Below are 26,096 nucleotides of genomic sequence, written 5' to 3'. Positions count from 1 at the left end.
ATGAGTTGTGATTGATCGTAGAGGTTTCGTGAGTAGAAACCCAACAATCACAATATCCTTCAACTCAATGTTTCTCTTGTCCTCATACAACAATCATTATCCTAGGTTCCCTTTCACCTATCTAAGAATGCGAATCACTGCATTCCAATCATCAACATGTGGATTTTGCATAAATTGACTCAACTCCTACGGATAAGAAAGATTAGGTCTTGTTATGGTAAGATAGATGAGTTTTCCAACAAGCCTTCTAGATCTCTCTAGGTTTGAGAAAAGTTCACCTTGGTCTCTCATTAACTTTTGATTTGAGTCATAGGACTATCAACGGGCTTGCAATTTGTCAGGCATGTTTCCTCCAAAATAGCAAGAGCACATTTTCTTTGTGAAATGATGACACCTTCCTTTGATTGTGCCACTTCAATACCAAGGAAATATTTTAGCTGACCCAGATCTTTGGTCTGAAAGTGGTTGAACAAATGATTCTTTAATTGAGCAATTTTAGTGATGTCATTTTTTGTAATAACAATATCATCAATATAAACCATTAGATAAACACATTTATCAAGAGAAGAGTGACCATAAAATACTGAATGATCTGTCTCACATCGTTTCAATCCAAAATTCTACACAACCCGACTAAATTTTCCAAACCAAGCTCGAGGTGATTGCTTCAAGCCATAGAGGGAACAATGTAATTTACAAACCAACCCAGACTCCCCCTGATTGGAATAAAACTCAATAACTACAAACCAACCCAGACTCCAAACCAAATATGAAGGTTATATGCATAAAACTCAACAGTATCCTAATTGGAATGCAAGTCCCATGACTACTAATGAAAACCTCAATAACTACATTCTATATTTGAAAGAGGAGGAATAAAGGACTTTGAAAAAATTAGATGCATTGAAAAGAAGAAAAAAGTGGAAGCTTAAAAAAGGACAAGAGAAAGAAGCATTAATAGAAAAAGAAGAAAGAGAAAATAGATTAAAAGAAGAGAAAGAAAAGAGGAAGGGCGAAGAAAGAGAAAAAAGAGAAAAGGAAGAGAAAGAAAAGAAAGTCAAAGAGGAGAAAGAAAATAGAGAAAGAGAGCATAAAAAAAAGAAAGAGAGCAAAAAGAAAACAATAAAAAAAATGAAAAAAACAAAAAGAGAGAAAAAAAGAGCCTCCTAATTTTTCATTAAAAGAAAATACTAATTGGTCTCTTTTTGTTTTGTTGCCTAGGAAAGATTCATTTATTAAGGAACCATGACATCAACAATGGAGGAAGACAGGATGACATAAAAGGAAGACACAAGCTTAGAACTCAAAGAACATGTGTTTGATAATCTATTAGTAGAATTTCTATTTTTTATTATTTTAGATTTGTGGCTTTGATTTATGTTTGTGTTTATGCTTAGGATCTTCTAAAATTCGAGTTGAATTCTCTCCAAATAGGAGAGAATGATAAGGAGTTTTCAAGTGGTATGAATTTGAGGACAAATTATCTCCAAGAAGGACGATATGATAGAGGATTATCTCCTGAACATACATAAGAAGAACTTAACGGTGATCATTTGTAATTAAGGATCTATAACATGGTCAAAGATCAAAACATATCTCCTTAAATCTTATAAGTTTCCATGAAGGAGGAAACTTAAATTTCATGAGCACAATTGAAGAATAATTTAGAAAATTAAATAAATTGTAATTTTATTTTAATTTTACATAATGTTAAATTCGTTGGGCGAATCATATTTGTATTTGTTGGGTGAACAAGCTTCGCTAGGCAAAAGTTTGCATCTATAATTCTTGTTTTCCATTATCTTTATGTGTTTTGAGCTTTGAGTTTTATTCTAAGGTTTCTATTTTTTCATAAACTAATGTGCTTATATACAGAAGTACCAAAATCTTATATAAATATTTTGAGTCATATTATATGCATTTACTTTTGTTGGGACATGATTCTCTGAGTTCTTGGATTAGAATTCTATTCTTATCAAAGATTAATATATTTGTGAGAATCTTCACTTGACTTATATGTTAGATTGTGGCGTTCTCATCCCTTTCTTAATTTGTATTCTTTTATGATTTATTTTTGTTGTATCTTTTAAAATTTCAAATTCAAAAATAGAATCTTATCAGTAATACTTCTCTATGTAATAATTTGTCTAAAAGAAATAAGTTACAAAATCATAATAGTTATATAAGTGTAGAAATACTTAAAACATATTACACATAAACAACACCTTAGATGAATCTCTCATGGTTTCAAGTCACCAATAAGAGGATATGATGAGAAGACTTGGTAGAATGGAATAAGTGATGGCCCTTGAGAAGACTTTAAACATTGTAGAATGAATCACTATTTCAAACTTCTCTATAAATAAAAATCTAAAAACTTCCGCGATATTTTTTTTAAAGATTTAATTAATAATTGGTCCACATATTTAAATTTATGATTTATTTTGAATATACATAATTTTGAGTCCCAATATTTTTTAAATAAAATTAATTTAATTTATTATGTTAAATTAGGTTAAATCTATTTGATATGTGTTAAAATTTGAATATTTTTTATCTTGTGATTTTCTAATTTGTTATATGATACTTTCTAGATTTTAAAACGTAATATTTTTAAACATGTTAACGTCAATTGAAGATAATGAACCAAATTAACTCTATATAAAAAAATATTAAAATTAATTGAATAAAAAATAAAGACTAAAGTAAAATATAGTTTAATATAAACTAAATTACTAATTAATCCTCTAAAAAAACAAACCACCAAATTCATCATTTAGATACTACGAGAGAACATTAGAATTTATGAAAGAACATTTGAACATCAGACAAGTGTACAAGAAAACCCTAAAATAACCAATTTGTTTCAATAGCATGATTATTTAAAATATATTCGTTAAATCAAATTTATTTTATAATATACATACCATATACAGTTGTTCTAGTTAAGTTCTTGAAATTAAAATTCTTCTAAAAATTCTATGTGCATTGAAGAGTAAATAAAAATACGAAAGTGATATTAAAAATTAGGTGACATGACATTATAAAACCTAATTAAAATAAAATAAACCATATGGGATGATTTGAGAAATTATTTATCTGTTAAATTTTGAACGCCACGTGTACAATGGAGATTCGGTTAAATGTTTGGAGTGCTTCCCCCAGGGACAAAGTGTTCTCTTCTTTCCTTCTCCACACTCTCCTGCAAAAATGCCACTCTCTCTCGTTACTATGGCGTCTCCATTAACACTTTCGCGTATAAAGCTCTTACTAAATCCACCTTCGCTTTTCTCCGCACTCACCAATCTCCGTAGAAACCAACTTCCACTCAAATCGCCGTTTACGACTTCTTCCAGCGCAATATCATCCTCTTCGAAACGCCACGCCGATGTCGTCGTTTTGGGCATCGAAACTAGCTGCGACGACACCGCCGCGGCTGTCGTATGTAATCCGCGTTTGCCTTTCGTTAACTATTTTCCGTGTGACGGTTTCGTTTGTCGTTTAATGGTTTGTGTGTGTGGTATAGGTGAGAAGTGACGGTGAGATTCTGAGCCAAGTGGTGTCATCTCAGGTACGGTGTCTTATAATTGTGTTATATTTGCTGAATTCCCTTTCTTGCTGTGTTAGCCCGGTGTAAGAATATGTAAATATTGTTGAGATTGATGCTTGATTTTATTCTACGTACTCTTTTGTTCGAGTTGGAATGTTGATGGTGGATTTGTGTGAATTTGGATTGGCTTATTTAAAAGATAAATAAATTAGTAGTTCTCTTTAGCGAGTTCTTGAATAGGGTTTTTGAAATGATATAAACAATTATTGTATGAAAAATAAATTGAAAAGAACACGCAAAAGTTGTAATTGGTTCCATATACTTTTTTGGTGTCCGGTTTTTTCTTCTTCAACGACAATTTGTGTTTGTGCGCCTTCGTGCTTTTTGTCTCTTGTTAAAAGTTAGTTCAAATATCTTATTAAAAGAAATTTCCCTTAAGAAATCTCAAACAAACTGGTACTTGGTTAGTGATTGATAGAATTTATTTTGGTGTGGTGAGATTGCAGCAAACATTTTCATGAGGCATATTGGTTATACTGAAAATTGTGGTTTAATGCATTCCGCTTCAGCTTAAATATCTGATAGGTGGGTGGGAGTGTTATCTGAATGTGCTAATGCCACGCCTAACCCAGGCCAGAAGAAAAACTTAAGAGGGATATCCTAGGGCAGCATACTATGATGTAATAATGACCTAGTCAAAAGAATCCACATAAGAATATTGCAGAGGTAATTTTCATTGTTGTCTAAACTAGAATTAAGAACTAAGTTTTGTTAAATTGATTTTGCTGCTTCTCGAAAGTTTATTTATCATTATGAGATGTAAGCACAGAGGGTGTTGATCTGCTGTGTTTGCACGTTCTGCCTAATGAATTACCACCAACGGTCTAAGTATCATGTTTTTTATGAAGCACTTGATTTTATGGAACATGAAAAATGCTTAAGTTGTATCCTCTATTGGATAGTTTTAGAAATGTTGTTGTCATGTGGTTTTCACTTGTTTCTTCATGCAATCAATAATGTTAAATGTTTGATCACTTTTGTATTTGAATAAAAAAGTATAGAATTTATTCTTGTAAAACATCTGATGTAATCTTTTATCGTTCTACTATATGTGCTAATTACGAAAGAATATCACCTTATATCTTCTAAAAAATGAAAAGTTTAAACAAAGAAAATAATCAGATTTCTTTAGACTGAATTTATCCTTACATCCAAGATTAGGCGGTGATAATGATTCCTGCCACCAAAATGGTGCTTCTTTTCCTTTGTCCTAAAAGGTTTATTCCTATCAGTGACTTAATTTTCTATTTATTCTTTTTTCTTTCTAACTATGTAACTTCTCCAAATTAAGGCAGATCTGCTTGCAAAGTATGGAGGAGTTGCTCCAAAAATGGCAGAAGAAGCTCACTCACAAGCTATAGACCGGGTACATCATTCCCGTTCAGTTCGTAATATATCCCAGCGGCTAGAACACATAGGGCACACTATTTATGTCCTGAGTATTTTCACATATTCATTTTTGGTGAAGCTTTTGATAGTGTCTGCACACACACACCTCTTGTAGACCGCTTTTGTAAGTTTACTCATTTATGCACATTTACAATATTTCTTGCATATTAGGCTTCAATTATACATCTTCCTAGTGATTGTCTAGGTTGCTAGTGGAATTCCTTAAAACATAACCGTGGTGGAATGTAAGTAATTCTGACTTACTTGGGGTGCTCTAGAATGATCTTTGGATAGTGCCACCAGGTTTTCAAATAAATGTTTAATATGACTTCTTATATGTTTTTCATTGCCTCTCTTTATCCCTCTTTTTCCCTTTCTATATGATTACTGACATGGGCATAACCTTTGGATAGGTTGTGCAAGAAGCCCTTGATAAAGCTTATATGACTGAGAAAGATCTCACTGCTGTTGCTGTTACTATTGGTCCTGGATTGAGTCTCTGTCTTCGTGGTAATGCATAATCTTAAGAAACTTTAAGAATGGAATTGCAAAAATTAGTCAGAAGTTCAGTGAGTGAATTTCGAGTAAGAATACTCATCATCTAGAGACTTAATAGTTATATTTAGAAGAATAAATACGTTTTACATTTACTAGAATGAGAATAAAAAATAGACTACCTCCTTTGACTCTAATCTTTCAATAATAAATTAAATAGTCTAATTACCAACAGCACATGATATCATGTAATTTCAGCATCAGCAACATAATGCCTGTTAAAAGGTATGGACATTAATTGTGAAGAAACACTAATGTATGTGTCGCTTGGTGGAGATGCTATTTAACTAAACTTATCTGGTCGAAAATTAAAATATCAATTCAAGTTGTAGCTTTCTGATTCTCCAACTTAGCTTCTTATGCTATAAAACCACTATTTTAGGTAAAAGCACCACAAAGTATTTGCATGAAAATTGACAGTAAGTTTGTCTCCCCCTCCCCCAATTTTCTTGTAGACAGTATGAAACTATTGGCAGTGTCTCATTTTGTAATTTGGGCAACTGTACCTCAAAATACAATGAAATACGTCAAGCTTAGTCTCAGATATTAAAAATAGAATGTTCAAACTGTAGGCATGATATATGAATGTCTGTTTTTGACTTCAAGTAATTTATTGGAAGGCATATCTCAGTCGTAATTATCCATGATTTCATTTTATTTTCTTATCATTCATATCCTTTAGAAGAATTCTTAATATTCATTATAGATTCCTCAGTATTTGCTTGTACAATGCAGTGGGGGTTCAGAAAGCCCGTAGAATTGCTGGCAGATTTAGTTTACCAATTATTGGCATACATCACATGGAGGCTCATGCTCTGGTGGCCAGGTAAAGCGATAGTTCTCTAATGAATATGTAATCTTTTGCCTAATAGATAGATGTTGAGACCTGCTATTAATATTTGAAATGGATACCTTAAGGTCTTAAAAATAGAGAAACAAGAAACACTTGTTTGATAATAGTCAATTTAGAAAAAAAAATAATATATACCTTTGTTTTGGAATCAGAAAATAAAAAAATCTCTTAAGTTTTTGTTTTATATTACACATGTTTTTCCTTATGCTTTCATATTTCCTTCTGTCTCTTTTATTTTCTGAAAATCAGTTTTATATTATAAAGGGTTACTTGAGATTGAAACTGTAAAATAATTCTAGAGGGCTTGATCCCTCTCATAATCTTCTATTTATAAAAATAAATTCATACAAGAGTACATGATAATTAGGGTAACCTTAGACACAATATAATCATGATAGGGTAAGCTAGAATAGGGTAACCTATACACAATATAATCATGATAAATAGGATAATCCTAAACACAATATAATAATGATAAATAGGGTAACCCTAGACATAATATAATCATGATAAATAGGGTAAATATTCTAACAGGGTTAACTATGTTTTTAGTCCCTGAATTTTGATGCGAAATTGGAATTCGTTCCTGTTTGAAACTTTGATACTTTCATATATCCATTCACTTTTAAAGTTTGAGGACTAAAATGTATCAAAGTTTCGGACAGGAACAAATTCTAATTTCACGTTAAAGTTTAGGGACTGAAAACATACTTAACCCTATTATAAATTAGATTTTCAAACTTAAGAACCAAAACACAAGCGAACACACCTTTAGTTATTGTGTGTTTTTATGCTTCTACAATTTCTTTTAGTGTTCCATAGGAAATTACACTTTCTGTTGAGTCATACGTGACATTTTTGTTTTAGGTTAATTGAGAAAGATTTGCAGTTTCCTTTCACGGTCCTACTTATTTCAGGTAATACTCATGTTTTGGGTTTTAGTATTCTAGAATTTTTCTTACTCAGGTCTGTCTATTTTTCTTTCTTGGACCATGGAATAGTTGTTTCTTGTTATTGTTTGGGTTTCAAGGAAATTGGAATCTATGGCATGGCAGCATGGGTAATTAGGTCCATGGGGTATAAATAAATTAGGCTGGGGAAATTTTTAGTGCTTTTGTGATTTGAACATGAGTAGTTTGCAGGTTGACACTTGATTTTGTTTTTGCTATGATGATGAATACCTTTAGTCAAGCTTTGCCAGGAAAATTTGATGAATTGCATAAGAAATGCACATAAGATGTGACCAAGATATTTGGCAAGGAAATGCTATTGATATACATGTGCTTTAGACGTTCCATGATCATGGATTTTTGTGATGTATGTTAGACATTTGTGGTAGTATATCATACAATTGTGTGTATATATGGTAGAATCAATTAGTAACATCTTAGGAACTAAGTAGGGATTATGTATCATATGATTAGGATTGAACCACTCCTATTCATTCCAGAATCAATATATAGACATATTGTGTGGATTGTGCAGATTCACAATCTACCCCTAAATATATTGTTGAATTCCAATTATTTTGTAATCTCCTTGTCCTTATCTTTTCATACAAAGGAACATGTCTTCCACTTGTATTCTTCATTCTTTCCAATTATTTTTAAATAACTATGTTATGTATACTTGTTAGTAAATAACTACGGTTAGATAATTTTGTTTTCTACCCTCATTATTTAGAGCTTTTAACCATAGTAGATTCTGTTACTGAGTCAGTTGCTCCGATATAGTTTGACATATCTGAGCAGCTGTACAACTGAAATTTTGATATCTATACACCGTTTATAAATGTTAGTATATCACTCCCTCTATCATATAGTTAGTCACTTTTATTGAAGATTTCATATCAACTAGAGATATGACAAAAATTACAATATACAAGTATAAATTTCACCTTACAAGTTGTTTTGCAAGGTTGAATTAGATTTAAAGTCCAACTTTTAAGATGATATCAAAGTTTATCCTAACGAGGTTTGTTAAGCCTACGGTACTACCACCAATTATCAGGTTGCTATCAAACCATTCACAAATATCTAGTCTCACATTTGAAATATTTAATCTTAAGTGTGAGGGAGTGTGTTGGAGATTTCACATCAACTAAAAATATCACCAAATTATTATATATAAGTAGATGCAAGCTAGATTTGTGAAGTTGAGTTATACTTTAGGCTCGCTTTCTAAGATGGTATCAAAGCTTGTCTTAGCAAAAGTTTGTTGATCCTTCATGATATTTGCTATTGGGCATCCCTCTATTCCCACACTCACAATATTTAGTTGATTATGTAACCAAATTATAATATATAAGTGAGTGCAAATGATAGGGGTTAGAAAGTGTACAAGAGGAGAAGGAAAGTACCAAACGGTGCGGTTAAGGGAGTGGGGGTGAAGGACCAAACGATTAGTGCGTTGGGGGAAAGGAACCGATCGGTTAGGGCGTTGGGGGGAAGGAAACGATCGGTTGAATGGTTGAACAATGGAAAGGTGGTGTCTCAATTTGGGGAAGATTTCGGTTGTAAGGGGGAGAGGGTCAGAACCGCTATAAATAGAGCTCCTGTAACTCTGTCTAGGATCATTGAGTGAATTCTTTGTAAAAACAAGCTTTGGTCTGAGGAGGGAGGTTAAGCTCTCATAGAACGATTTACTTGTACATTGATTCTTTGGTTAATACAAACCCATATACTTTCTGTTTTGCTTCTTGCGATTGTGTTTGTGAGAGTGTTCTAGAGGTTTCTTTTCCCAGAAACCTAACAGCAAATCTTGTTTTATCAAATTTGTTTTGTAAAGTTGAGTTACAACCTGACAGTGACAGCTGTTCCAAACTACTAAAATACAATGATAATGATGACTGTAACTGACTCTCACAATAAACATGTAGACTCGTCTGTGTGGTTATCAGAGAATGGAACACATTAATTCTCATAACTCATGCCTTTCAACTCTCTCATTTTCTCTGTCCACTTCTATTATCTCTTTTTCACACTTTTCCAACATTTTCATACATTTGTTGTTCTTACACTCCCATTTCATATCTGCTTTGTTTGTTACTCTCACATTGTGATAAATGTCATTTACGGGGATGATTCTTGTGGTGTAGTTGCTGACTAGTCCAGTTGCAAAACTGTGATTTGATACAGCTATTGCTGACTGTATGTATATTCTTTAGGTATAATTACACTAGGCTAACTTGTGTGACCTATATTTATAGGGGGGCACAATTTACTCATTCTTGCACGTGATCTTGGACAATACATACAACTTGGAACTACAATAGATGATGCTATTGGTGAGGCATATGACAAAACAGCAAAATGGCTTGGACTAGATTTGAGGAGAAGTGGTGGTCCTGCTATTGAGAAGCTTGCTATGGAGGGAAATGCTGAATCAGTCAAATTTTCTGTAAGTTAGCTGCACAATCTTATACCCCTCTACCCTCCCCTAGCTTGTGATCGTTGTCTTAGGTTGAATATCAATCTCTTCTGACGTTGCTTTGGCGGATGTCCTCCTTCCAGTGGAAATTTAAGTTTATTACTTTGTCATTCTAGATTCCAATGAAGCAGCATAAAGATTGCAACTTCTCCTACGCTGGTCTTAAAACCCAAGTACGGCTGGCAATTGAGTCCAAAAAGATGTAAGTAAATATTTTAAGTTGTTTATTAATAGATTTGTTACTTTTTAAATAAATACATGGAACAGTGCTGTAACTTGATGGACTGTGTATCCCATATCTTATCAACTTTAATTGTCTAATGTGGTTAGTAGCGCAAATTTAATTCAACATAAAAAGTTCTGTATTGAAGAAATGTCTGATGACCATGTTCTGTTCAATGTTATCCTTTTATTTTTGTCAGCACAAATTTAATTTAATGTAAAAATCATTCTGCATTGAAGAAATGTCTGATTACCACATTCTGTTCAGTGTTATCTTTTATTTTTTCTCAGTGTGAGATTACTACTAATATTCTTGTTAGGATATTTATCCTATTTTATCATCATTATATTGTGTCAAGGGTTACTGAGTAGGAAACCTAATTAACCATGATCATAGTAGGCGGAAAAGATAGTGAAAGAATGAATTTCTCTTATTAATGGTAATAGAATTCTCTAAACAAGGATAGTTGGGAGTATAACCTCCCTTACAGGACTGTAGCCGCCAGTTAACAACTTCAATAATCAAAAGCATAACCCTAACAATAAAATCTAGCTCTATTTATATTAAATATTTCTCGCCTATCTTATACTGAATATTTTCCTAGAATATAGCTCTATTTACTATAAATATCTTATATTGAATGTTTCCCTGTAATATAGCTTTATTTACTATAAATATCTTATAATGAATATTTTCCTATAATATAGCTCTATTTACTATAAATATTTCCCGCCCATCCTAACTGCTACAACAGTTAGGATAGTAACTCTTCAATCGATCGGCTCCAATTCTTCACCTCTTTCCACCGTTCAGCTCGAGCCCTCACCGCCTTCAGTTGTTCGGCTCGACCTCTCCCTGGCTTCCACCGTTCGGTGCCCTTCTTCTTCTCTCATATACTTTCTTCTTCTCTCGTATACCTTCCAACCCCTAACATTATCTATTACCTTATATCCTATCATTACATCCTGCTGCAGAACAACCTTGTCCTCAAGGTTGGAACCGGGAAGCTTGATCTCATGGCTCCTCTTCATCCTCGTGTTATCATATGAAGGGGACCCACTGGCTACAGCCCTCCAATTCAGGTCTGGAGGCTTGGGTGGTGGCAATTCCTCCTCCAATGACTCCCATTCTTCCTGGATCTTATTAGCTTCCAACATTCTGATCACCTTTTTCCCAAAATCGTAGGCCTTGAGAAAATGGTCTTCGAGGTCTTTCCATACTTCAAACAGCTCTCTCCCCTCTGCAGGTGTATCAAGAATTGCAAGCCCCCTTTTCTGTTTGCTGGCCCACCTCTTCACAGAATCCATCCTTCTCTCCGGGGCATTGATTCTTCCATCCACCCTTCCCTCCAAAGCCTTCATTCTTCCTTCCATCACGCGTCTCTCCCAATGATCCAGCGTCCTTTCACCGTTCGGTTCGACCTCTCCCCGCCTTCCACCGTTCGGTGCCCTTCTTCTTCTCTCATATACTTTCTTCGTCTCTCGTATACCTTCCAACCCCTGACATTATCTATTACCTTATATCCTATCAGTTACCCTATTTATCATGATTATATTGTGTCAAGGGTTACTCTATTTATCATGATTATATTGTGTTTAGGGTTATCCTATTTATCATGATTATATTGTGTCTAGGGTTATCCTATTTATCATGTACTCTTGTATCAATTTATTCTTATAAATAGAAGATTATGAGAGAGATCAAGACCCTCTAGAATTATTTTACAGTTTAATTCTCAAGTATTCTATTCTTGTAGATGTAGCATTCACCTACAGGATAACTAATTGACTGATCTTGCAAAGTGCAATGTATAATGCAAGAAGTATTTTTGTGATGCATTGGTAAAATTAAATTATGCTGACACTTTTTTATTTTTATTTTTGCCTGCTCACGAGTGTATGAATATGAAAAATTGACAGTGATGCCAAAATTCCAATCTCTTCTGCAAGTGAGGAAGATAGAATGTCACGGGCTGATATTGCTGCTTCTTTTCAGGTTTGTTATACTTTCAAGTCTATTTAATGCACTCCGATTAGATTTCCTCATCTTTTTTATTCACCTTTAACCCATATTTTTTAGCATGTGTTATATAACTATTATGTATTCCATTTTCACAATGTTAAGCAGCGAACTGCTGTGTTACATCTTGAAGAAAGGTGTGAACGAGCAATACAGTGGGCATTGAAGATGGAGCCTTCTATAAGACACTTGGTAGTTTGGAATTTAAATGTTGCCAGGTCTAATAACATCAGTCCTCCTTTGTACTAAAAATCCAAATGACCTGTCTTTTTTGTTATAGGTTGTCTCTGGTGGTGTTGCATCAAATCAATATGTAAGGGCCCGACTTGATATGGTTGCGAAGAAGAATGGCCTGCAACTTTTATGCCCTCCTCCTCGGCTCTGTACTGATAATGGTAATAATTTTTCTTAATTTTGCTTTTATTTGTGAAAGCTAACTCAATACCGTGGTTCATTACAAATATAACTGTCCGAAGTCAGAATAAGTAAGGGTTGTGTTAGACAACCGAATAAAAAAGTGGCCATGTTAGAATTGTATAGAGAGTAATCGAGAAAAACAATACTACTGTGTTATCATGTAAAGAAAACAGAGTAAAAGTAATGGGACAAGACTGAAGTGTGACCATTGTCACAACATTGATTACTATTATGCTCTGCATTATCGACCCTCTAAAATAACTACAGTGGTGTACTTTGCTTCTACCGATCCTCTTGCACAGTTTGTTGCTCCATAATCTGCTCCCGTCACAACATGCCATCAACAATCTTCAATGATTTCCTATGACGGTATGGGGATTGTCAAGCCTTTTGTTCCACTGCTTCTGTTACACACCCCAATAATTCTGTCATTAACGTCTTTTACTCTCTGGGCTCTAGATCCTTCATTTTGGAGCCATTGATCATATATCTGGTAATAAATATATTTTTTCTTCTCTTTCTATTTCTTGATTTTTGCCTTGGCAAATGGTTCTTAAACACAGTCCTAGATATTGATATTGTCCATCCTATGCATTCTCTTACTATTCATAATGTTCTTTACATCCTTAGGGCTCCTTTTAATCTATTGTCGATTATTAAACTTACAAGGTCTCCTAATTGTGTCATTTCTCTTACTAAAGATTCTATTTCCTTGCGGAATTGGAGGATGGAACAAATGATTTGCTTTGGATGTGAGTCTGTTAGGCAATTAAAGGTTTACGTGAGAAGGGGTAAAAAAGGGATGAAATAAGTAGTGGGAGACGGTGGTTAGTTGGTTAGAAGAGAGAGAGGGAATATAAATAACAAACAGATTAAGGAGAGAGGGAATCGAATATTATTTTGGAATTGAGACTGGACCTCTTGGCCAGTGGAGGAAGGGAGGCTTCCTTGGGGGAGAGATAGACACCTGTATTCATCTTTTCTACACATTACATAGGAAATAGAAATACAAATACATGCATATTTCTTTATACTGTTGAGTGTGTGTGTGAGTATTTTTGCTACGGTTCGGTTCCTTGCATAAAGGAACCTAACAGACTCTCATGGCCTCTGTCACTTGATCAAGCCTTCTCTTTTTGGATCAACGGTAGTAGATCCCCACCCCCAATTCATGCTTACTCAGGAAATCCAAGTCTTTGAAAAATTGAAACAGTTAAAGCCCAGTCTTTCCATGTTAAAATCTGTCTTGTGAGTCATGTCCAACGTAGTCAAAATCATATCTTACTCAAGATTATAAAATCCTACAAAATTTATGAAATTTATATAATATATATATATATATATATATATATATATATATATATATATATATGTTTCAGTATCTAAATGGATAGGGCCGAGAAACACACCTTTCTGCTATCACCTTCCATTCTTTCTTGCTCCTAAGTCACTTTCTCCAAGCTCTTCGAGTCCAAACCGAGCAGTGGGTATCTGCTAAAGGCACTTCGACGGTCAAGTCAGATTTTACTCAATGAACTTAATTCACAATTAAGTATCAGAATTCAATTAAGCTACCCTTACCTCTATAACTTACCCTTATATTTATAGGTATTTTTTGGACCCTAAATTGATGTTAGCCCAATAACATAGATATTTTGTGGACCTTACATTGATGTTGGCCCAATAATACTAATATTCGCACTGACCCAATTATAGCCCAACACTCACAGGCCCAATTCACCTGCTTACATATTAACTTAAGGAATACACCGAACGGCCTTGACCATATACCGTTCGGCTAATACATCACGTTTGTCATTGGCGCTGACTTATTACCTTGTTAACCGATCGGATCAGACACCATACCATACATATGCCCCCCAAGTCCGAGCTAACCATAGTTAACAATAGGACTTATAATAGGCTTATGTATTGAACCTCACTTGAGACAACCTTGTAACCGTTACTGCAGTTATCATGCAAAAAATATACCTATTCATGCGTCTAGCGAAACAACAATTAAAAGAATTTTGCACCGTTGGATCTAGGTTATACATCCTTAGATGAGCATTTTATTTTCCCGCACTGTTGGAAGTTGCAGTGTCTGCCAACCAAGTCCGGTAGATCAATCTTCATCCTACGACCCTTGTCGTTTGCCAGCCCGCAATTTACTCCGAATAAATATGGTAAGACCAGTACAATTTTTCACTTTACAGTGATAATTTCAGAGCATAGCGTTGGGTCTTCATAACACAAGGTAAGAATGAAAACTGTAAACTTATCGTCTTCTGAAGAGTCAATGGGAAGGGGGAGGCAAGGCATCGAGGGTGGCGCGTCACCTGCGGTAGCGTCCCAGTCGTTACCTTCCAGCACCAAACCCAGTGGGCCAGAAGACATTAAAGAAATAATGCTTAGTGGCGAAAGGGCTTTGATCTATGGTGGCGTCATGGTTGAAGGCCCTTGACAACCTGCCTCGCCATCTCCCTTCCCGAAAACTGATAAATTGCCTTGGATGGGATGACCTCAGTGCTGAGGTGTTCGGTATGATTTGTCTTTTTGGTATTTTACTTTTGACATGTTCAAGATTGGTCTAAATTTCATGTTATTTTTCAGGCATGATGGCAGCTCAAAAACCAAAGAAGAATTGGTTTAAATCTGTAGCAGATAAATTTGGACTAGGGGAATCATCACAATAGCAACCGAGTTCTTCTTGTACCCCTGTAGTTCCAAGCTGAACAGCCACACCCTATCAAAATCCTGGAGTGGCTACAAGGGCTATGACAACTCGTGCACCGACCCTTGAGCCAATTCTGACAACTCGTCAACCTATTCCTGAACCAACTCTGACACTTCTTCAACCTACTCCCGAGCCCATTGTTATTGTAGTTGGGCCAATTAGCACCATTCCTACTGCCACCCAAACCGAGAAGAAAAGGAAAAGTGGTCGAGACGCTGACAAAGTTGCTCATAAGAAGGGGAAGAAGGCCGCCCCCTCGTATCGTCCACGTCCTGACGGGATTTGGAGTTCAACCTTTCTTCTTGGTCACAAAATAAAGTTTAACCCGGCGGACGATGAACAAGGGGTTGTGGAAAACATGTCCGAACAACAATTAGCCGACTCAACACTCGAACTATCCTGCCGAGCGAATCTTGCTAATTGGCATTTAGCATATGCCTCTGACAGGGGTAGATTAAGGGCTCAGTTAAACGAGTCTCAGGGTGAGAATGCAATCGTATAGCTAAGACTGGAAGAAGCAATTGCTGCTCATTCAAAATGTGAGGAGAAACAAGTAGAGTCCTCCCAATTACTAGCCGACGTTGAACGCATAATGGGAGATGCTTAGAAAACCAGTCGTGAGCTTAAAAGACGGTGAGAAATAGAGAAGATTGGGAGAAAATATCCCTTGTGTGTTTAGCATACACATAGGGTAATTTATTTATATTGTAAGATATGGGCCAATGCCCTTAATACAGAATAGGTTGAGCCCAAATAACAGAAACACACATCTTAACATCTAACACTCCCCCTCAAGCTAGAGCATATAAATCATATGTTCCAAGCTTGTTACAAAGATAATCAATTCTAGGTCCTCGTAAGGACTTAGTGAATATGTCTGCCAACTGGTTGCTTGAGTTAACGAACTCAGTCTTGATATCTCCGGATATGATTTTTTCTCGAATGAAGTGACAATCAACTTCAATGTGTTTGGTTCTCTCATGGAAGACAGGGTTAGAGCTAATATGGAGAGCAGCTTGATTATCACATATAAGTGTCATGTGAGTGACATCTCCAAATTTCAATTCACTAAGCAATTGTTTAAGCCACACAAGCTCGCAAGGAGTTGATGCCATAGCTCTATATTCTGCTTCTGCACTGGACCTTGCCACAACACTTTGCTTCTTACTTTTCCAAGATATCAGGTTGCCACCAATCGAGACACAATATCCAGAAGTAGACCTCCTATCAGAAGGGGAACCAGCCCAATCAACATCTGAATAGCAAACGATTTTTGTATCGTTGTTAGGGCCATATAGCAAACCTTTTCCAGGTGATCCTTTAATATACTTCAGTATGCGAACAACTGCATCCCAATGGTCTTCACATGGGGAGTTTAGAAATTGACTCACCACACTAACTGCGAAGGAAATGTCAGGACGCGTAACAGTAAGATAGTTTAATTTACCAACTAATCTTCTGTACCGTTCAGGATCTGAGAAAGGCTCCCCTTGATTTGGTAGGAGTTTGATGTTAGGGTCCATAGGTGTCTCAACAAATTTACAGTTCATTAACCATGTTTCCTCCAAGATGTCTAACGCATACTTCCTCTGAGATATGACAATACCATCATTGGATTGTGCTACTTCAATACCCAAAAAGTATCGGCGTTTGCCAAGATCTTTGGTTTGAAAATGATGACAAAGGTGTTGTTTCATCTGAGAGATGCCAAGATAGTCGCTTCCTGTGAGAACAATATCATCGACATACACTATTAAGTAGATACATCCAGCACTTGAGTGGCGATAGAACACTGAATGATCCGCTTCACTGCGAGACATACCAAATTGTTGAACAACACAACTGAATTACCAAACCTGGCCCGAGGAGACTGTTTTAGGCCATATAAGGATTTGCGAAGACGGCATACCAATCCAGATGACTCCCCCTGAGCAACAAAGCCAGGCGGTTGCTCCATATAAATTTCTTCATGCAAATCACCATTTAGGAAAGCATTTTTGACATCAAGTTGGTAAAGAGGCCATTGTCGAAGAGCGGCCATGGCAATGAATAGGCGAACAGAGGTCATTTTTGCCACTGGAGAAAAAGTATCACCATAATCCAAACCAAAAATCTGTGTGTAGCCTTTGGCAACCAGTCGAGCTTTCAGACGATCAATTGTGCCATCAGGGCCAACCTTGATAGCATACACCCACCTGCAACCAACAACAAACTTTCCAGATGGTAATTGGACAAGCTCCCAAGTTCCACTTTTCTGTAAAGCACTTAATTCATCCAGCATAGCTTGACGCCAGCCAGGATGAGATAAGACATCACCCACAGATTTAGGAATTGACACAGAAGAAATGGATGAGAGACAAGTGTAAAAAGATGGAGATAATCTGTGGTAACTAAGAACAGTATAATGGGGGGAAGGGTTACGGGTAGAGCGTATACCTTTACGGAGGGCAATAGGCAAGTCAGACTCATTTGCTGGAGCCGGAGGAGACACACGAGGCGACACTGGAAGTGAGTCATGAGGGAGACGAGTGCGGCGACTATAAACCTGAAGGGGTGGTGGTGAAGGACGATCCTGTGGTGAATGAGAGTAGGATGTGAAAACTAGAAGAGGAATATCAACAATAATGGGTGAAGGAGGAGACAAAATGGGTGGAGCATCACCAGGAGGATCACAGATAAGAGGAATATCAACAATAACAGGGAGAGGTACAAAACTAGAAGATAAAATGACGATTTAGGGAAGGGGAAAAACACTTATAGCCCTTTTGTGACCGTGGAAATCCTAAGAAGACACATTTGTGAGACCTAGGAGATAACTTATCAAGACCAGGATTAAAATCATGAACAAAACATGTAGACCCAAAAACTCTAAGAGGTAATGGATGTAGAGGGTCTTGAGGAAATAAGATAGAATGAGGGATTTTGTTATCTAGGACGGAAGATGGCATGCGGTTGATAAGATAACATGCCGTGAGAACAGCATCACCCCAAAAACGTGAGGGTACTTGACCATGAATGAGAAGGGTACGAGTTGTTTCAATAAGGTGTCTATTCTTGCGCTCAGCCACCCCATTTTGTTGAGGGGTATAAGCACATGAGGTTTGGTGAAGAATGCCATGAGAAGCCATAAAATGTATGGTTGGGAAAGGTATTCACGGCCATTTTCACTGCGTAAATTTCGAATAGAAACCCCAAACTGTGTTTTTATTTCATTAAAAAAAGATTGGAAAATAGGAAACAACTCAGAACGATTCTTCATTAAAAACAACCAAGTACATCTGGAATAGTCATCAATAAAGGTAACAAAATACTGAAAACCTAAAGTGGACTTAACACGACTAGGTCCCCAAATGTCAGAATGAACCAATGAAAGGGGGACGACACCCGTTGTGAAACACTATAATTTTGACAACCTCAGGACAAGTTGTTGTAGTTTGGCAAGACTAGGATGACCTAACTGAGCATGAAGAAGGGATGGTGACTCCATGATTACGCCAACATGTGGAGAAGGGCGGAGATGATAAAGGCCATGAGACTCACATCCTGTGCCAATCATGTGTTTCGAACTCCGGTCCTGCAACCAAACAGAATCTTTAGTAAATAAGATAACACAATTAGGAGTACGAGTTAGACGACTAATGGACAATAAATTGAAGGGAGAACCAGGGACATAAAGTACATGATCAATGGATATGGATGGAAAAATATTAACAGTACCAACACCATGAGATGAAACTCTAGACCCATCAGCCATTGTTATTGAGGGTAAATTATCCGGACACGACAAAGAAGAAAACAAGGACTTGTTACTAGTGATATGATCGGTGGCGCCTGAGTCAAGGACCCAAGGTCCGAGGGAGTGAGTCAGACCAACAAAAGGTGTACCTGTACGTGGAACAGATGCAGATGCAATGGAACTAGAGTGCTGACGATCCTCATACCATTTGAGAAATTCGTTGAAGATTGCAGGTGGTTCTACGGTATTAGATGAAGTAGGATGGTCTGCAGACGGTGATCGGGGAGGTGGATCAGAATTAGCCCTTGCTACAGGTCGAGGAGGACGTCCATGAAGCGCCTAACATCTATCAATTTTGTGGCCTAACTTGCCACAGTGGTCACATTTTGGACGTCCTTTACTTGGCTTGCGAGACCGACTTCGATCATCACGTTGGGCAGCCATAACAGAGGAATCATTAGTACGAGGAGATGTCTCAGTGACGGGTTTGCTTGGTATACGCAAAAGAGCAGAACAAGTAGAAGTAAAGTTGGGTATGACAAGAGAACCCAAAATCTGATCACGGACATGAGAGACATCATCAGAGAGTCCGTATAATGCCAACAACATGACGAACTTTAACGTTGTTCCAATTCTTCAGCAGGAGTGGAAGCAGGAGGTAATATATCATTAAAATCATGAAGAAGGGCATGAATTTTACCCAAATATTCTGCCATGGGACCAGGATTGCGTGGACCAATAACAGTTAATAGGTCCTGACAAACACCATAAAGACGCTGAGTATCATTTGTGTATAACAACTTCGCTTGTGCCCATACTTCTGAACATGTTTCATATGATCGAAACATTTGTTTTAGTGACGAGTGAATGGTGGACTTTATAACAATGCATAACTGAGCATCAATTTTCATCCAGCGGGAAGTGTCATCTATGTTAGGAGTAGTCACATTTTGAGTAAGGTGATCTAAGTACCCCTGACTCTTCAACCAAAGTTTGATGTCGAATGCCCATGTTGCATAATTTGTGCCATCTAACTTGTCAATGGACAAGTGTACATTCACATAATTGGTGTATATTGAGGGATCAGAAGATGAGCCACCAACAGAGGTGTTTGTAGACGAGGAAGATGCCATGGAGAGGGAGAAACCCTAAAAATCCAAAGTGCTCTGATTGACGCAACGACCACAGATCCAGAAAGAGAGCGAGGAGACGATCACGGCGGTGCTGATCGGCGGCGGAACTCTCCGGCGACGCGCGGCGGGAAGCGGCGGCAGCGGTGACTGTTGCGGCGGTGCGTGGAGGCGCGTCAGTGGTCCGATCGCCGCGATCTTTGGACCACGGTGGTCGCCCGGCCGAGACGATTCCGATGGTGTGGTTGTCGGTCGATTCTGGAACTCCGGCGACTGCGGCGATGGCAGCGGCGACTGCAGCGACAGCGGCGACTGCGGTGACGGCAGCTGCGACTGCAGCGACAGCGGCGGTGATGGGTACCGGAGACCGTGGAGTTGGCGGGAACTATTTCTGTGCTCTAGATACCATGTGAGAAATAGAGAAGATTGGGAGAAAATATCCCTTGTGTGTTGAGCATACACATAAGGTAATTTATTTATATTGTAAGATATGGGCCAATGCCCTTCATACAGAATAGGTTGAGCCCAAATAACAGAAACACACATCTTAACATCTAACAAAGACAAAACGAGGAACTGGCAGAAGCAGTTGAAGGCCATAAAAATCGAAACCAAGAACTCGATGAGACTGTTTTGAAGCTGAAGGAGCAGATGAATGAATTACTTGCCTTCAATCGGAACCTTAGTACAGTTGGGTGCGATGTGCGACGTGAAAGGGATGCCTGATTGCCAAGTTGCAAGCCCAAGACATACAAATTGAGGAAATGAAAAAGGCTATCTATGAAGAGCATTCCCTAGGTTTTGAAAAGGCAATGAGGCAGATCCCCTACCTTCTCAATGTGTCCACTGATGGAGATGGTTTTGATGTCATGAAGGACATATATCACGGACAATTGGTTCCTCTGAAGGACATTCCAAATGAAGAGCTTGAGGTAGAAATTACAGTGGAACCAACAGAGTAAGTGGTTGTTGAAGAAGGCAATGAAGGAGTAGACGTGACAAGCGATCCAGAAGGAGTGCATCCATCAGTAGAGGGCGTAGTTGCAGACGAGATTAACATAATAAATTAACCTGTGCCCACTTACAATATTTTTGTTGCATCTTGAAAGTGTGGTTTAAACTCTGTGATTTGGTGAACATTGGTTATGAAATCTACACTCTTAGTATTTGGAAACTTAAAATGCATGATTGTTAGTGAAAACAATTATCTGTGTTGCTTGCTATTTATTATATCAACTCGTGACAAATACACACATTCTTGCAATATGTTATCTATGCTGAAGTTAGTTGCCTGTAGCATACCACCAGTGGAGTGAACATAGCAATTAGCCATACATATTAAGTGAACAAAAGTTCACTTTATATATTTACCAAACGTAATGAGAAAATGATAATGCATGTGTGTCGTTATGCACTAATCAGTTAATGACAGGCGTTCATTTAGAACATTTCCTAGACTTCATGAAAGAAGGAGAGTTCGCTGAGAGCCTTCATCACCTATCGGTTGACTAAGAGTTAACCGAGGATGTTCCTTAGACTTGATAAGAAAATGAAAGTTCCCTAGGAATGTTCCTCATCGCTCGGTTGTCACTAAGAGTTTTTTCAGAATGTTCCCTAGTTTTCTTGAACGATAGTGAGAGTTCACGGAAAACGTTCCTCACTGCTCGGTTGATGCTAGGAGTTCACGTAGAACGTTCCCTAGACTTCATGAGAGAGTGAGAGTTCACTAGGAATCGTTCTTCACTGCTCGGTTGATGGTAGGAGTTCACGTAGAATGTTCCCTAGACTTCATGAGAGAGTGAGAGTTCACTAGGAATCGTTACTCATTGCTCGGTTGACGCTAGGAGTTCACCTAGAACGTTCCCTAGACTTAATGAGAGAGTGAGGAACGATAGGTTGATGCTACTGACTAAGATACCTCTGTTAGTGGGGAGAGAACTATAGGTTTTAGCCCAAAATGTTTCAGTATCTAAATGAATAGGGCCGAGAAACACACCTTTCTGTTGTCACCTTCCTTTCTTTGTTACTCTTGAGTCACTTGCTCCAAGCTCTTCGAGTCCAAACCGAGCGGTGGGCACGTACTAAAGGTACTCCGATGCTCAAGTCAGATTTCACTCAATGAACTTAATTCACAATTAAGTATCAGAATTTATTTAAGCTAACCTTACGTCTGTAGCTTACCCTTATATTTATAGGTATTTTTTGGACCCTAAATTGATGTTAGCCGAATAATATAGATATTTTGTGGACCTTACATTGATGTTGGCTCAATAATACTAATATTCGCGCTTGCCCATTTACAACCCAACACTCACATGTCCAATTCACCTGCTTACATATTAACTTAAGGAATACACTGAACGGCCTTGACCATATATTGTTTGGCTAATACATCACGTTTGTCATCAACACTGACTTATTACCTTGTTAACCGGTCGGATCAGACACTGTACCACGTTTGTCATTGGCACTGACTTATTACCTTGTTAATCGATCGGATCAGACACCATATATATATATATATATACACACACACACACACAAATAACCATATACATGTGCGTATTAAAGCAGCATAAATTATTGTTTATTACTTGAAACTCATAATTGAAGTGGACTTAAAATGTAGTACTAAAATAGCAATTAAAGGATCAAGCTGTATCATATTATATAGAAGTTGTATTTCCGTTGAGGGGAAACAGTTGTCAATCAAACTTGTTTTAACCCATGTAGAATGGCATTGACAAATGATATAGATGAAATCTAGAGCGAGTCCTTTCCCCACATTCCGTCTCCTTGATGCACTTCGTGAAGATATAGAAAAAACACTTCATTTCTCATTTGTAATATTTCAATTCTCTCCTTTGTAGATATTTTGGCAATCCAGAATTAGCTGTTGCATGAATTTTCATTTCGTTTATCTAATATCCTTTTTATCCAATGTTTAAAAAACAGATTAGGATGGTACTAATTCAATATGGACAAGTTTGTTTATGGTTCATGAAAGCTTTTGAACTGAATAGGTGTAATGATTGCTTGGACTGGTATTGAGCATTTCCGCATGGGAAGATATGACCCTCCTCCGCCTGCCGAAGAACGTGAAGATTTTGTGGTGTGTTTTCTTGAACATTGACAATTTATTGATTAAAGCACTTTTATATCAGCTGAATTTGCTTTTCTATTATAATTCTCTCGATGGATTTGAATAATTTATTACCCTAACTATATCTCTAGTTCTTGTAAAATGATTGAGTTTTGACTTTGGTCCCTTATTTTTTTCATCCTTGAAAATTTTAAAATAATTGATTTTAATCCTTGTAAATTATTTTTCTTTGTTTGTCATCCTTCCAAAATTCTAATTTTGATCTCTAAAATCAATTTGGGATAGACAAATAGCGTTGTAGACATCTTAAAAGGTTTTTTAGAGCTACTTGCTGACATTCTATCACTTTAGCTGATACTGCCTAGAATGATTACTTGACACATAAGCAGTTAACCAGTGTCATGTAATAATAACATAGGATAAAATACAATGATTTTTAAGTTTAGAAAGTACACTCATCCTATTAGGACTAAGCATATTTAAGCCTAATTTATTTAATTAAAAAGTTTGAATAAGTTTTTAGACTCTGCAAATTAAGTGTTTTGATTTTGTTCCATGTAAATTTTTTATTTGTTTTTAATCTCTCTAAAATTGAAAGCCATTTTTCTACACGTAGTTATTATGACGTTGTTTATGTATTAAATGAAAAGTCAAGTGAGTATTCCAAGCGGTGTTTACTAATGTTGTTATCTAGTTTGCGTAAATAACACATTAAATATATATATATATATATATATATATATATATATATATGTATGTATGTATGTATATTATTTATCTATTCTAACCAAAATTAGTGATTTCAAATTTTAGAAAGATAAAAAAAGATAAGAAAAATAGTTTACATCAAATAAAGCCAAAATTCATACATTCTATAAGGACTAAGTATAATTATTTCAAATTTGCAATGATGAAAAATAAAGAAAAAGATTTGTAGGGGCCAAAACATAAATTTACTCGTTTTAAAGTACTCAACATATTCAAACTTTGAAAAAAGATGTATGGTCGACACTTTTTTGTACCATCGGGCTGAGTAATAATTTGAACCAACTCTAAAACAATGTTATATCCATTTGTGGGTGAATCTTGCTATGAACTCATTTGGGAAATCCTGTTAAGATGAATTTAACCTCTTATAATTCTTTTCTATATCCGTATCTAATCCATTGTTTGCCTGATTGTGCTTTGGGTTTTTCACGTATCACAGTTGTGTGATTTTATTCCTTTGAATTTGTATCAATTAAACTCGGGTATTACAAAGGTGCAATTTCAGTTATGCCATCTATTCATCGCAACTATACGAGTTTAGTCCTTTTCAAAATTGAAATCTGCTTACATCGCATCAATTTATAACATGTATGGGGTATTACAATTTCACAATTAGGATATCTAGGGAATGGATCCAACTGGGAACCTGAGGGACTTAAATAGCAAGTTTTTACAATACCTCAAGGACTCGGTTGGCACAAGTGAAACCTGGAAAACTAAAACCGCACAATCATAATAGCCTGATAGTCAAAAGTGCAATTAAGCCTTTCATTTTTAACCAAATGTACTAGGCCATAGGATTTAGCATACTTATAATTGATGCTGTTGTTGATGTTACTGTTAATAATGTAAAATTCACACGAATTTAGTGCAACACTGGACCTTCTCTTCTCTTAATTTGAGTTAACCTGTGCTTCGTACTATGCTTGTGCTTCACTAGTCTCTAAAATTTGTTGAATTATGATTTATTTCAGTATGATATACGCCCAAGGTGGCCGCTGGGAGAAGAGTATGCTGAAGGAAAAAGTGAAGCCCGTTCCTTAAGAACAGCTCGTATTCATCCATCTCTTACATCTATAATTCAAGCATCATTGCAACAGTGACACTGCTTGAACTTCCATGTTGCTTCAGCCCCTGTATGAAGATTCTCTGCAGGACAAGCCTCGCTTTGGACTTATCTATGATTTGCCCTAATGACATCCGTGGCCTGATTTTCAATATTACGTGAAAATATGTGTCCACTTTGTTGCTTTGCTGTGGAAATTGGTCATTGGCATCGAGCAGTATGTGGAGAAATTCCAGCAAAGCAATGTCACTGCAATGAGAAACATTATAATGATGGTTGGTAGAAATGAAAACAGGAGTGAGTTGGGGACAGATACAAATTGATTATTCTTTAAACAATTTTACCACTTAGAATAGGAAAAAAGGCAAGGAAATCTTGCATTTAAATCTTGTGATTTAGGCAATCTTCTGCATAACCTCTGGATGTATGTTTAGGTTTTCTTCTTTCACATCCACATTTCTCATTTCTTACCATGCATGACAAAAGTGTTAATATAACATCTGTGTAAGTCTTGACATACTTCTTTTCCCCCATTTGTATATTATGATTTTGGAAATTTGGCTTGATAGCATTCTTTGATATTATTACTCTGCATTATAATAAGATAGTATTCACTTGGATCAAATTACACCCGTCAATGAAAAATTGATACCATTTAGGGTTACCAAATTTAATAATCGTATGTTAAGATTCTTTTTTTCTTAGTAAAGATGCATGTTGGTTGATTCAATATTCATTTGATTTATGAAATACGAGGAAAACCATAATAACGTTTAGCTAAAAGAACTGAGAGATGGAAGCACGTGATATATTATTGAAATTGAAGTTTTAATTATTTTTAGTGTATATGATATTATTTTAAAATGTAGATGACTATTTTTTCTTAGATAACTATTTTATTTATATAGTTTTTTGTGTTGAAGGTATATTTTTTACATAAAATATTATCGTTATTTTGGTGTTTTATTGATGCAATCAATATTAATAGACTTAAGAGATGGTATTACTGAAATATTCTTATTTACTATAGTTCAAAAATAATTAATATTATGAATGTATTT

General features: G+C 36.3%; 1 protein-coding gene across 3 annotated transcripts; it reads left to right on the top strand.

Moving 5' to 3' along the window:
* Positions 1-3,164: 3,164 nt before the first annotated feature.
* Positions 3,165-25,606, top strand: GCP1 (glycoprotease 1). 3 transcript variants are annotated; one of them, XM_088101471.1, is made up of 13 exons: positions 3,167-3,441; positions 3,527-3,571; positions 4,902-4,976; positions 5,413-5,509; positions 6,290-6,380; positions 7,275-7,324; positions 9,616-9,806; positions 9,953-10,038; positions 11,979-12,054; positions 12,187-12,270; positions 12,359-12,473; positions 23,122-23,210; positions 24,944-25,606. In XM_088101471.1, the coding sequence occupies exons 1-13, from the start codon at positions 3,211-3,213 to the stop codon at positions 25,070-25,072; spliced, it is 1,359 nt and encodes a 452-aa protein (XP_087957597.1). In that variant the 5' UTR covers positions 3,167-3,210; the 3' UTR covers positions 25,073-25,606. The 3 variants fall into 3 exon arrangements, with proteins under 3 accessions (XP_087957600.1, XP_087957597.1, XP_087957598.1); XM_088101472.1 differs by having other exon boundaries at positions 3,240-3,445; XM_088101474.1 differs by lacking the exon at positions 24,944-25,606 and having other exon boundaries at positions 3,165-3,441; positions 23,054-23,190.
* Positions 25,607-26,096: the final 490 nt, after the last annotated feature.

The sequence above is a fragment of the Vigna umbellata genome, chromosome 11, assembly GCF_029865625.1.
Source record: "Vigna umbellata cultivar VRB3 chromosome 11, Vumbellata_1.0, whole genome shotgun sequence".
NCBI classification, from domain to species: domain Eukaryota; kingdom Viridiplantae; phylum Streptophyta; class Magnoliopsida; order Fabales; family Fabaceae; genus Vigna; species Vigna umbellata.
This window is presented reverse-complemented; position numbering and strand designations above follow the sequence as displayed.

Excerpts from the sequence above, each read along its gene's own strand:
- GCP1 (XM_088101471.1), top strand. The coding sequence starts at position 3,211 with ATGCCACTCTCTCTCGTTACTATGGCGTCTCCATTAACACTTTCGCGT. Across the intron at positions 3,572-4,901 it reads GCCAAGTGGTGTCATCTCAG|GCAGATCTGCTTGCAAAGTA; the intron begins GTACGGTGTCTT and ends CTCCAAATTAAG. Across the intron at positions 7,325-9,615 it reads CACGGTCCTACTTATTTCAG|GGGGGCACAATTTACTCATT; the intron begins GTAATACTCATG and ends CTATATTTATAG.